The following is a 14,465-nucleotide window of genomic DNA, read 5'->3' on the forward strand; positions in this document are numbered from 1 at the left end:
TAATTAGCTGGAAGCAGACGACGACAAAAAGTGAATGGGACGGAATAATTGAAACATTTCATTTAAAGAATGAAATGTGTATTTTGATGCGTAAAACTGAGGCTGTGACAGGGACGCACGGTGCGCGCACTACGAGGATGAAGTGGAGATTTATTATGCAGACGTTTGTCAGAGTTTAAACAGAGGCAAAGGAAGGGGCTTTTTCAGCTTTTGTACTTTGATTAAGGAATGAAAAGTCCCCGAAGCATTCGTCTGTTTTCGAAACACGTTTGGATGTATAGTTTCAGCCAATTTCAGAAAACTCTTCTTGGGGTTTTATTCACTAATTTTGCGGATATGGGGTCACAGTAAACTTATCGGTGGCGTGCTCCGTGCGCGTCCACGAGCAGTGTTATTCTGCTGGCAAATGCATTCTCTGTGCGGAAAGTTCTTCCAGACGCACATCAATTACCGCAAACACATTCAAATCACTTCGAGTACACAGCTTCAGATTTGAGCTCAGCACTGTTCGGCTGCCCCTGTCTGCTCTGCCTTCCCTGTGAAATCTGGAAAATGGGAGGGCGAAAAAAAAAAAAAAAAAAAAAAAAAAAAGAAACGGTATATAATTGATGTTTTCCCATGGAACTGCCCCTCCTCCCTGCAACACAGGCTAACCCTCAGGTGGAAGAAATCTTTTAAGATTTTTTTGTGGGATAACATCAGGAGGGTTTGTCTAGGCGAGCCAATCAAGTCCCTCCCCTGCTATAGATCGGTGCTATATTACAAAGCAGTAAAAGCGGTCGCCTCACACAAGCAGCTGCAGCTCGACTAGAGATCCCGTGGCTTTTAATTCCCTCACTACTTTTTTAAAACCCTCCTTCGATGTGCCCCGTTATTACCATTTGTCTGAGGCGTTCATTTCCGCACCTGCCGCGGTAGAGACCAGGCAAAGGCGAAGTAGGGGAGACAAGGACATTGCGAGAGCCGGGAGAGGCAGACGGTAGAGACAGCAGCGGGGACTCGTTTGAGATCTTAAAAAGGACAAAAAAAATGCTGCTCTGGACCAGAATCGTATTGGTCGGTCTCATCTTCTTGTCCTTGGTGTCCTCTGGGATGGGATGCGGACCGGGCAGGGGCTACGGCAGGAGAAGACACCCGAAGAAGCTGACACCTCTTGCGTACAAGCAGTTCATCCCCAACGTGGCGGAGAAGACCCTCGGGGCAAGCGGCAGATACGAAGGCAAGATCACAAGAAACTCCGAGCGATTTAAAGAACTGACTCCCAATTATAACACAGACATAATATTCAAGGATGAGGAGAACACCGGTGCCGACAGGCTAATGACTCAGGTAAGGAGACAGAATAACCTTCCCCCCCCCCCCCCCCCCCTACTGCCCGTCTCCTAACGCACCATCACTGCGCACTGCAACAACCTCCCTGTCAGACTGATTGCGCACCTTAAGTGAAGTGTGTTGTAGCCGCGGCTGAACTCTTCACACGGAGCCTTTTAACTTCTCCGTAAAAAGCAGATGCGCTTTATGCAGCAGCATGGGAGTTTTCAAAGGCTGCAGGCTTGAAGGGAATGCTCAAATCCAGCTGGAGAAGTACTGTGCAGGCGGACAGTCAGGACACTCGGCCTTCATGATTGTGACAGTGTATTTAAAATATTAATGTGCCCCTCTCCTCATTTCTATATTTGTATCTCTGTGAAACATTATTTGTTGCCTCCTAGGCGCGCATCCGTATTACCTTCTATTTCGTGGAGGCATCCAGTATTTGTTGCACATTGAAGCTTTACATTACGGCTTCTTTATGGCAGCCCTGGGGATGCGCACCGCTTCAAACAGCCGGGCTCATTCAAGCATGGCGTGGCTCATTCAGACATTTTCTCGCACAGGCTGCTGTAATTTAGCTTTCCGTGTGGCGTGCATCAGCGCATGAAAACAGTGGCATTTCTTTCGGAGTGTTCAGGACTTCATAAATGGGCGTGACTCGGTCAATTATTGGAGCAAAAGCGCACAGGGCTGATGGTGCCTTCTACAAATGCACCTCCGTGGAAGATGACATCTTTTTCAAACACTCCGTCCCCATGTAAGCAGTTAGTTCAATCCATCGGAGAGACTGGCTGCAGGATGTCGCGTCTCTTCGGCATGACTTTTAGCACTCAGATGCTGGTGAATTATTAAAAGCGCTTGGGTGATATTGGCTCAGTAATAATAAAATGCCGGTGGTGATGGTGGTGGTGATGGTGATGAAGCCGGGCGCGCGCTGGAGTCCCTGAACCCGTGCCTCCTCACCATGCCTGGGCACGAGCTCCAATGAAATATTCACGGTGCGTGCGGTCTCTGCGTCCTCTCAGCCCTCCCCACATCTCCTCTAAAACCTATAGCTTCTAATACACACAGATCGTGAAATTACAGGTGCGTGGGTATGTGGTGCGCAAAGTGGGGTTCGGGGACCCCCCCTCGGTTTGCTGAAGGAGTCTGGGAGGTCTGCCGAAAACATTTCCCTCTTGTTTCATTCATCTCTGAGAATATAGAGGAATGTGTCTTCATTATGGCTGAGAAAAATGCCCCACCTGCTGTATAAACACTTGTGTTTGCAGGTTTGTATCAAATCTTTCAAACGAGGTGGGAAATCCTCTGACAAAGGCGCTCGTCCGTGTCAGAGCCTTAAATAAGATTTTCGGAGGTGCAGCCTGTTTTGCGGATTTGTAAATGTAAAAACCAGACGAGTCTTTTGCCTCATCATCCGTTTCCCATTCAGCATCCGACCGTTTACAGAAAACGCGGACTGTTAAGTGTGAAATGTACATGAAAGGGCTTTTAGGCACCCCTGACTGAGCCTGAAACGCAATTTGAACTTATGACCTTTGGTCAGCGGGAAGCCATAGTAAGTTAAAACAGGTGAAATGTGCCTTATCGCTCGCTACATGCCATTACACAGGCACCAAATTGAAGTATGCACATTCAAACCGGACTGACTTTAGCTGTTTTGTAGACGACTCTGGCAAAGGCATAAGCATTGTCACATGGGGATTTACGCTGTGCTAACAGACTTTGCGCTGTTCCAAAGCTTTACGCGTGGAACGCAGGGGTTTTTACGCACAGGGTTTTACGCACCAATGGAATCAACTTTATGCTTCATTTTACATTGTAGAAAATAGATAGGGCATTCTTAGTCCAAAATGAAACGATGCAAGTGCTTGCTAAAGATCCTGTAGGTGTGTGTAGCAAGTGAATTAATCAATCACTTCAGTGAGGTCTAGACAAGGAGCGCTCGAACTGGCACCAACTCCCTCCACTGATAAGACCCGACTCTCTCCCAGAAAAGTTGCCGGTGAAGGCGGTTCATAGACATTTACACACAGTGATTGACGGGGCCTTACGTGAGCAGGGGCAGAGGATCGGAGGCTGAGCTTCAAAACGTCCATTTTATCAAGAAATAACCCGCAATGTCAATGGCAGAAAATGAACTGTCAGCATGAATGGGAATGTTGAATCTGTGGGAGTTCTTCTAAATTGCACTTTTCGATGAAGTTGCACCTAATTTAGGAATATCCCAGAGACGACTTGAAAATACCTCAAATCAGTGAGATCGCAGGGAAATGTTATATTTAACATTCAAGGAAAAGCGCCCGTGTGATTAAGCCTCTTTCCATGGTGTTATTTTTTGCAGTGTAGCACTATTGGGAACCTGAAGTCCCTGCCCACAGTGCAAACGAGTTGGAAAAGAGATGAGCTGGCGGCTTGTTTGCACTGACAGGTACCTGATAAGTGTTTCCTCTAACCAAATCATTTGTGAAAAGATTAAGAGGGAGGCTGTTGAACAACTTTACCCCGAGCACAAAGCACCGGGCCGGGGCACCCTGCTGGGCTTCACGGTGGCTGAGCAGAATTTGGCTTGATTTGCGGCACACGACCTAATGAATTAATAAATAGGTTAAGCTTTACGGCTCTTGACTCCGACAAACCCACTCAGAAAGTGGGACGTTTTTTTTTTTTAAGGAGCAGTTTTTATTCATCGCGTTCTACAAGTGTGATATCACATAAAACAACTACAAGCATAGGAGGAAGCCCCCCCCCCCCTCTCCTTTTTTGGGGGGGGTTATGTGTGAACGTTGTTGTTAAAGCTCAGGCACCCTGTCCAGGGAAGAGGGACAGTGGGTCACACACAGCCTCTTCTCTGTGCGCCCATACCATCCCTGGATATTTTACAAGACTGTCAATCAGCAGCCGAAACACCACGACTTAAGGAGGCATGTCACGTTTCCAAGACTTTGCAGGGGGAAGAATAATGAAAGTTTCCCTCCACAGTTGGACTGAAAAGACTCTTTGTGATGTTTTATTTGACATATTGGTTGAGTGTTGAGAATAGTTGTCTTGGAGAAGGCCAAGCATCTTCTTTGAGAGAGCGCGGGGAGGTTGGGGTACGGCGATTTATTTATAGGACAAACTCCAGATATTTTAAGGATTCTGCTGCTCTTGAATATCATCTTTATATCATCTGCATATCAATTATTTATTCAAAGAAAACAGACATATTGCAACCAACAAAAAGTCGCTCTTTTCACCACCTAATACTAACTCATGAATATATCATGCATACATGTTGTACTCAATGTAATAGTTTTTATTTGAGAGAAAGGACCGGGACTCGCACCTCTCCAAGACCAAAGACCCATATGTTATAGGCCAGTGAAGCGAATGCGGTGCCTTATCAATATTTCATCAGCAGCTTTCTTATCCAAGATGTGCCCTCTGACGCTGCTGCTCACACTGAGAAATGCAAGCTCACATTCAGGATCTGAGCTGCAGTGTTTCACCTCAGCTGGGAGGAATCAGGGGCGTCAGGTGGGGATGGAGAGGCGTGGGCGAGGCCTCGGCTAGTGCAGATAGGATGTTTTTCAAACGATTATAATTATGTAACGGACGGTGGCGATCCAGCAAGCGTGCCACGAATCTGTAGGAAGGGTGTTTCTGAAAGGGGGAGGTGTTTGAGGTGAAACTTCTGTGTGGCGCATGTTTAGTAATCCTTTTTTTTTTTTTTTTTTTTTTTTTGACTAAATGATGACACGTTTTTAGACTCTTCTCTCTACCTGATGGTCTTTGTAACGAAAATGTGCCAATAAAAAAATAAATCAAAATAAAGCCTTTGGCAGCAGGGAGATGCTATTCTGGTCTCTTGTGCCCTTTACGCGCCACACCTGAGAGCCATGAGCCGGTCCATGACACAACAGGTGACTAACTGATCCATTTTTTCCTTCTCCAGAGATGTAAAGACAAGCTGAACTCTCTGGCCATCTCGGTAATGAACCAGTGGCCCGGGGTGAAGCTGCGGGTCACTGAGGGCTGGGACGAGGACGGGCACCACTTTGAGGAGTCTCTTCACTATGAGGGCAGAGCCGTGGACATCACCACCTCCGACAGAGACAAGAGCAAATACGGCACTCTGTCCAGACTGGCGGTGGAAGCCGGATTCGACTGGGTCTATTATGAATCCAAAGCCCACATTCACTGCTCTGTGAAAGCAGGTAATGACTGCGGGACGGGAGGAAAGTCACTTTGTTGTACCCTTAGAAAAGCTCTCATGCGCGCCATGATGGTGGCTACAGGAGAAAACGACCCAAGTCACCAGAGCGCGTTTTCCGTCAGGAGCGATTGTAATCATCTGAAAGAGCAGGCAGGTGCAGCTGAAGGAAACTGCAGCTCTGCTTTATCACAAGTAGGAACGTTTCATGCAAAATCAGGCTTTTATCAGCTGTTTGCAAGTAAAGAGTAGATTAGATGCAATGAAGTTAAGCAAGTGAGGAGAAAAAAGAAAAAAAAAAACTTTGAGTAACCAATCAGCAGCGACATTTACAGCCTCCAAAAAACGAAATGTGAGAATAGAAGAGAGATTAAATGCGTCTTATTGAGGAACTACACATTTTTTAACATGTAATGATCAAGAGTACAGTACAAAGTATCATTCAATTAATGATTAATAAATAAAGAGGGATCTCACTATTTATTTGATAAACTTAATGTTGGAGTGTAACTGTTCGTTTTAGGCACTTTTTGGGGGGTTAGTAAAAAAGAAACAGCCGGCTCCATGAATGATTTATGGGAACATCACCGCCTATACCCTATATGAGCTTCTCCATGCAGGTTATTTCTTGATCTTACATCGCCCCACACTGTCTCCTGGTGGGAACCACGGCCGTAATCTAACACAGCTTCTTTGGTGTGACCCAGAAAAGCAAATTATTTTGTTCTGTGGATTTCTGCACAGCAGCTGCAGTCAAAATAAAATGCTGCGTGATGATGATGATGATGATGATAATAAAAAATAAGGCAACTTTTCTGGTCGAACTGCAGATACACTGAAAACGAGATTAAGATTTTAGTCTTTATTTTGGAACTCGTTGTCTTTTGCTTCGATGTTTAATTTCTAATTATAAGACCTTTATTGCGGCTCATTTTTTGGATGAAGTAATCTTCCTATTGGGCCTTCACAAAGCGATGGGACACCTACGGGGCTTAGAAAATATTTCTTCAGCCTGATTGATGAACCGTGGCACTTTTCCTTAGCCTTTATTGATATATCCCTTAGTTATCATTCAGCACACACGTTTTGAGATCACAGTATGGGCCAGGCCGACGTGTCATTAGGGGTCATGCGACTTTACCAAAAGGATTTGGCTGAACAATGTTGAATTGGTTGGGGTAAATCTGGTTTTCAGTTGTCACCTTATTTCATGCTCGGGAATCTTAAAGGAAGATTAAAAGCCCCAAATTCTGAGTAGGAAAGCGTCTTCTCTGTGTGTAGGACAGTGTGATCCTAGAGACTGGTATGTGGAGAGCGCCACTAAGGCCAAAATTATTGTCATCAAGACTGACAACAAAGCAGCGAGAGGTGGTAGAAAGAGGGTACATTGATGTTGCACAACAGAAAGCATTTAAGAGTCCGGGCCCTCATTTAAATTCAAATCTACAACTGGAGAGGCTTGGAAAAGTGGCTCCGCTGGGTAAATAGTAGTTGTGAGTCGCCTATTTGTGTGAATTGTCACATGGAGGTTTCTGCACCTGAGTAAATATGGGGAGAGAAGCTGGGAAAGGCGTAAGTGTTCTTTACCGAGAGTAGCTCGATCCACAAGCTGATTTAGAATATCAATGCCTGCTCTTTATTGGGTTTTTTAATTAAGAATAGATGAGCCGAGGCTTTCAGTTTTCTCATCTCAGACAACGTGGGCCAAGCCAATACGCATTTGGCTCGGAAGAGCAGACAGGCATCATTATGCAAAATGCATATGGCCCACCATGATGTGTGTCTGCAGGAGAAAACACAAACACGAGCAGAGAAACAGAGGGTTTGAATGGAGCCGTGGTCCTGCTCTGTAACACGGGACACGTTTATTTATAGTATTTAAACTCCTAACAGCGTTTAAAAGCTTTAAATATTACTGTGTGTGTGTGTGTGTGTGCTTTATTTCATTATCTAATAGCGCCACAGCAGCTTCAGTCACGAATAAGCATCAAAACGATGAAAGATTTCCATTTTTAACACCACATCTTTCACTTTAACAGAAAACTCAGTGGCAGCAAAATCAGGTGGCTGTTTCCCAGGATCCTCCGCGGTCACCCTGCAGGATGGCACCAGGAAGGCTGTCAAAGACCTGCGGACCGGGGACAAGGTGCTGGCAGCAGATGAGGACGGAAACCCGATTTACACCGACTTCATCATGTTCATAGATCGAGACTCAACGACCAAGAGGCTCTTCTACGTGATCGAGACCAACTCGGGTGAGAAAATCACCCTCACCGCCGCGCACCTCCTCTTCGTCGGCCACGACAACCAAACGGAGCGGACGGATCGGCGCATCTCGGCGATCTTCGCCAGCCAAGTCCAACCTGGACAGAAGGTGTTTGCCTTTGACGCCGAGGGAGACCGACTTCAGCCTGTGACCGTAAAACGGATTTACACGCAAGAGTACGAGGGCTCCTTTGCGCCGGTGACCGTGCAGGGGAACATCGTGGTGGACCAGGTCCTTGCGTCCTGTTACGCAGTTATCGAAGACCACGACCTGGCTCACTGGGCCCTGGCACCTGTCAGGCTCGCCCACTGGGTGTCCTCGTTGCTTTTCAGCTCTGAGCCTCCAGCCAGTGCACAGACCGACGGAGTGCACTGGTACTCCAAGATCCTTTATCAATTAGGAACATGGCTCTTGGACAGTCACTCGATCCATCCACTTGGGATGTCAGTATACCCGAGTTGAAACCTCTACTACAAGAGCAGAGTGGGACTTAAATGTAGGACACGCGAACTATTCAGATAGATAAAAAATAAAATAAAATAAAAAAATAAAAATAATAATAATAATTAAAAAACGAACAAACAGACAAACAAGACAAAAAGGCCCCAGCGGAGTTGGGATATTTATTTCAGTGACTTTTCCAAGATGTGTCCCCCTTCAAAGAATGAATGGAGCCTTAAAAAGTTTCTCTTTGAATAATTTATTCTCATGTGAACTCGCTGCAGTCACACAAATGGATTCTGGACGGTGTGAGCAGCAAATTGTGCATAATCTATTTTTGTATATCTCAAATGCAAAAAAAAGAAAAAAGAAAAAATGAAATAAAAAAGAAAGAAAGAAGAAAATGAAGAAAAAAAAATGAGAAAAAGAAAAAGACAAAAAAAAAAAAAAAAAAAACTGCGCAAAGAGAAAGACCACGTAGAAAGGAGCTAACTTTGACAGGTTGTAATGTTCATATGTGCATATATGTGCAACTGACTGTTATATTTTGGGGAGAACAAACTTCGCGGGGTTCCATAAATTATATTTTTATACACAGAATTGTAAATTAGATTTTGACAGATCGTTACCGAATCACATTTCGTTATTTGAAATAGTGTAAGATATGAGAATATATTTTAATTTAAATACAGTAGTTGGGAAAGTATTGGAAAAATCTTGTACTGCTTGGTTTATTAAGAATTTTATTATTTTGGAAACTGTTCGTTTAAAGTTGTCGGAGAGGGACAGATATTCTGCCTCATGTCTGCATTCTCTTGCATTTTTTTTTTCTTTTTTGTGTTTCTATTTTTCTGTTTTCTTCTGAGAAAAATATTAAATGCAGATTCTGACAATTCAGTAACAGTTAAAGTAGTACTGAAACGGTTTCGTTAAATAAATTAATAAGTAACTCCTGTAAATGTACTAAAATGTATTTTTCTTTTCATATTTTGTAATAGGGAAATAGTTTTATAGAAATGACCTGCGGCAGATGCACAGTTTGGATAGTCTATATAGCCAGACCATACCAGTTAACTTTCATAACAGGGCGATGTGTCAAAAATGTCTAGAGTTTATTATTTATATGTTTATTACAAAATGAGATAAAGAAAATCTTCAAACTTGCAGTTGTTACATGTCTTTGTCTGAATGAGCTTCACAGGAAACACAAAGAGGAACATTCAAACAATAATATGTTCTACTTTATGGCCATATTAAGGTCTGAAATTGGTTGTAAGAACAGTTAACTGATAAACCAATCAGCCACAGGATTGTAATTATATTTCCTCCCTGGTCCAATTATCTTTCATAATGAACAAAGCATTGATTGTAGGTGGTTATAGTTAATGTGTGACAGCTTTTACATGAGTGAGTTTAGCCTACTGGGAAAGCCAGCAAACAATTTTGCCCTCTTTGTTGGCCTTTGCAAAATGGTGAAAATATTGCGCTTTGAACTGCCTTTTGCATGCTTGCGAAATGTTGAGAGTCCATGTCAAATTTAACGAGGTTTGCCCTCCGCAAATAACTTCTAACTTGCAGACAAATTAAACAGAAGTGTGTTTGTTGGCCCTAAATCTGCTTCTCGGTGTCTGCCTGGTTGAGGTCAGATTGCTCCATCAGAAAAAAAGAAAAAAAAAAAAAAATACAGTCATTGTAGTCGAAATCACAGCTTAGTAAAACATTTGTTAGTCTTAACAAATCGCTATAATCCTCCAATATTTTCACAGGGACTTAGAGTGTGCATGTAGCGCGTAATGGTGAGGTTTTAGTGATGTATGTTTGTCCTCCTGAGATGTGCTTTGGTATTGTAAGACTTCATACCTCTCTGAAATCGATTACGGCATCAGCCCCCCCTACCCCACCCCCCAGCTGCCTTCAGTTGTGAAAGTGCGCCACCATGTGGTGAAGCACCGACAGTGCTGCTCGGAAAAAGATTGAAAATCATCCAACAGCTGGGAGTTGTAAATAGTTGTACAAGAAAACTGCCTATACTCATGACAAGAAGGGAACTTAATTTGCTATTTAAGTTCACTAGTAAATAAATGAATGTCTTTGGAGATGGACCAACTGTAGTGGCCCTCACTTTGGTTGTGTTTGAGGATTTAAGTTTGCTGCTTCGAAGGAAATAACTGTACAGGTCTGAGAATAAACAGAGGTTCAAATGGAGTTATGAAATATGTGAAAATACAAATAAAATGACTCTTTTATAGTTTCTCACAAAACGATAAAAGCCATCTGTCAGCCACACGGGGCTGTTCAGTCTGAATACTGTTGCAACACGAGCAGGAATTCCATTTCCTTCTCTCACATTGTGTTTTGTTGTTGATATTGTGAGGTGGAAACTTTGGGGAGGAACAAAGCAGCCCATCTCTCCCAGCACTGTGACCTTGGGTCCCTGACAGATACAAAAGCGTCCGTGCAGGGAAGCATTCCTCAGAGCAGGTAAACAGAGCCTCTTCTAATCCCTCAGGGTCCCTCAGTCTGCTGGAGCTCAACAACGGCTTTTACAAATGTTGACATTTGCAAACATGAACAGTCTGACATTCTGGAAAACAAAACTCCCTCCCTGCTTCTAAGCGGGTTCTGCAAATGGCAGCACTCTGATCTTTCCAGGCAACAGTTACTCCTCTGTGACAGCAAATCAGCATGTTCAAGCAAGCAATCAAGAGCGTTCAAGACACAAGTGGTGGTTCAGAGGAAATAAGGAGTGACAAGGATCTGATTCTAAGAGACAATCTCTTACTGTCAAAGTGAAACTGGAATGAGCTATGTGAAACAAACTAATCAAATTCATATAAGAGTCGCAGATAAACTCATGATAGATGGATAGACAAGCAGTTATATTGATGATACTGCAGCTGGAAACACGATAGATCACGAGACAAGAACTTTGGACATTATTGGACATTTTTAAACGAAGAGAAACATCGGAGTTGCCAGCTCAAAAAATAAATAAATCACAATGCATGACAAATTAAACCCGTTAACTTGAATCAATCAGAATTCTCAAGATCTTCTCTGTTGATCTTGGATCTGATGAAGACTTAGTGGGTCCTTAAGAGACCACAATTAGAAATGACTACAGCGGCATTAAAGCACACAAGTAGTAGAACGAAATGCAGATAAATTTGAAATCTTGATTTTTCAGTACTTTATGTTTCAGGCATTTTCCTCTAATTCAGTAACACGAACATTGTCTATAAACCTGTATGCTGGTTTGGGATTTTAGATGATTTAGTTTCCAAGCTGGGGCTGAGGACTGCCTGAAGGGGTTGTCAGATAATTAATACGTGAAGAGAGCAAGCGAAAGGTTTTTTCTTTTTGTCAAACCCAGTGCAGTTTTTCTTTTTACTTTTTAAAGTGCCACTGAACAGCCCACTGCTGAAAATAACATTCAACTAATGACAAGCAGTCACAAGTAGCTACTCATCCAAAAAAAGGAAACCGCTGCTTCATGTGAAACCTATTCCAGTGTAGGCATTCACCACTGGCTGCTTAGTCTGAAATGATGATTTTCACTCCCAAATAATGCAATCCATTCACAATGAAAACAAAATCTGTTTTGCTGTATATATCAAAAAGTTTATTGTCTTTCAACAATTCAGGATCAAATTTAACATTTCTTAAAGACATAAATTTTCTTCCAAAATCATTTAGCTTTTTCACAAACACTCTTAACAGAATTACAAGGGTGTAAGAGCGTTTTTCACAGTGATTTCAGAGTATAACAACATTTTCTTCATGCTACATCAGCGTGAAGAGTTAAGACATATGAAAAGAGTTTTGTCAACAGTCTCAGTCAAAGCTCAATAGGTTGGATTTTCAGTCATGATTTGGTGCACCAGAATTTGAGATGAGGAAACCACTGTAGTGTCTTTTTCAAAATCCAACCAAATAATGAACGTCAAGAAGCTGGGATGACCTTTGGTGCAGTGAAAGTCATAAAGCGGCTTTTGAGTTACGTGTCTGCTCTGTGAACCCGGCTGTCGTCACAGAGATGGAAACCTCCAGCCATTGGGCTAACAAACAATGGTAATCCAGGTAGGCCACCCTGCTTGATACAGAAGTCTTAAGTTCATTCAACAACATCAGTATCAAGAAAAAGATATTTGCAAAAATATATCCAAGGAGGGAAGAAAAGCGATGGCAGAAAAAGCAGTAATGAGAGGAAATGCAGCTGGCCCGACACTCTGAATACGGCAACATCTATTTAGTGAGGGTGAGAAAGTTCATATAAAGTCTTCATCCCAGAGTCGCAGGCTGCATTTGTGTTAGAACAAAACAAACAAACAAAAAAAAAGCATGAAGTGAATGAAGTAAAGTGAAAAAGTGATGAAGCCATTTCATGAATAAAGCTGCTAAACGGATCTTCCAAACACCTTTGCTGTGGAAAAATGAATTTGTTAATCAGAGAGACCACCGTGTGGATGATGTGGTGACAACCGTACTCATTAGTGCCACCCCAAAACAAATCTGTGCAAACAGCCCACCATCACGAAACCAGCAACCCAAGTGTTGGACCATACCAGTTGTTTTGCATGTTTTTGGCTAAACCCAATTACACCCCTTATATAATCAACATTTCCACATTTAACACCTTTCCATTTTCAATCAACTTCTGAGCAAAAGATTTAAGACACTGATTTCCAACTAAATAAATAAAAGGTAACGAAGAAGAGACAAGGTCAGTCAACAACACGTAATGCTAGCCAAAACACATTCAATCTAATATAATCTTAAACACCAAAACAACTAAAAGATTTAGATGGTTGTTGTATCTCCTTGTTAGTTTGATTAATAATCTAATGGAGAGAAGTTATTTTTATGCCAGCAAAATAAAAGGCTTTGCACTAATCTGGACATGTCTCCATAAAACAGCGAGTGATGTTCAAAGAAATCAGCTGTAGATGATTCAATGATGATTAGCCATAAAATGCCTATCATTTTAATTACCTAACTCAAATTTTATACCTTAAAGCTGAAAAAGAAGAAATGATGGCAGACAGTATTGCCAGACAGAAATAGCATAACTATGGAAAAATAAAGGCCAGCTTTAGCAGATTTCAATTCTCTGCATGCACTTCTTTGTTAAATTTTCTAAAACGTGCCAAACCCTTGGTATGGTCCCTAAACCTTGTGTTTGTGGCAGGAAACACGTATCATCAGGTTGTGATACCACTCTTGACGTGCACCTGAAGAAAAAGGAAGAATGAAATTATTATTTCAGCCCGTCTGCAAAACCCCAGCACCTTTATTCACCAAATGGACCTGTTGAAACAAAATAGTTAAGTTAGTGTTGGACTCCCTGAAGCTGGTTGCACATTTGACCCAAAACTCGTAGAAACATTCTGATTCTTGTCAGCGGCAGCAAAAACTATGTACTCGTACGCAAGGACAAAAAAACCCACACACTTCTGACAGACAAACCTCCCTGAATCAAAAATCTAAATAACCTACGGCAGCACCACGAATTTATGCGATTGGAAAAATCAGCATCCTAGTTAAATAGTTCATGGTGAATAAGGTATTAAGAAAATGACCCTGAGAAATATAAAACATCAAGGTACATATGTGGGATATTCTTCAAATTAAGGTACAAAGAGATTCAATATGAATCTTTTCTGGCATTACAAGACAAGATGTCTTATTACAATATCTCTTACTGACATTGCCAATACTTTTTCAAACCCACAGGATTTACCTCACGACTAAACTCATGTATTACCCACAACATGAAAGACAGTAAATACATATAGTAAGAGAAAAAACACCTCTACATCAGTTCAACTCAAAACAAAAGGAATAAAACATAAAGAAGGCAGTTTAGAACAACAGTAAAATATACAAAAGACTTTAAACCACCCAACCTCAAGTTTTACAAGTCGTGAGAGGTAATTTCACGCCTTCTCAGGCACTTTGATTAAAATACCTTTAAAGTGCTTTAAAGTGTTTTAAAAATCTAGTGACTTTTACTGGCAAGAACCACTTAGTGCAACTTATTTGAAGACTTAAGGATTTCGAATCATTTCTAGTAGCAACTCATTTAAGGGAAACACCACTAAATTTATTATGATGTGCTAATGTAACTTCTTGTGAGTCACTACTATGTAAACATCGAACCCAGAGAATTTAATCGGTGATGTCATCCAGATGTATAGCCAGCAGTTGATTTTCTGACTACAGATGAAGACCTAACCCTCAAATTTATCC

General features: G+C 42.1%; 1 protein-coding gene across 1 annotated transcript; it reads left to right on the forward strand.

Annotated features, from left to right (window-relative positions):
• The first annotated feature begins 720 nt into the window (after positions 1–720).
• On the forward strand, positions 721–8,672 carry shha (sonic hedgehog signaling molecule a). Its single transcript, XM_029529439.1, has 3 exons — positions 721–1,329; positions 5,252–5,513; positions 7,549–8,672. Exons 1-3 carry the CDS (start codon positions 1,030–1,032, stop codon positions 8,235–8,237), a joined length of 1,251 nt encoding a protein of 416 aa, XP_029385299.1. The 5' UTR covers positions 721–1,029; the 3' UTR covers positions 8,238–8,672.
• The last annotated feature ends 5,793 nt before the right edge of the window (positions 8,673–14,465 follow it).

The sequence above is a fragment of the Echeneis naucrates genome, chromosome 20 (genome assembly GCF_900963305.1).
Source record: "Echeneis naucrates chromosome 20, fEcheNa1.1, whole genome shotgun sequence".
NCBI classification, from domain to species: domain Eukaryota; kingdom Metazoa; phylum Chordata; class Actinopteri; order Carangiformes; family Echeneidae; genus Echeneis; species Echeneis naucrates.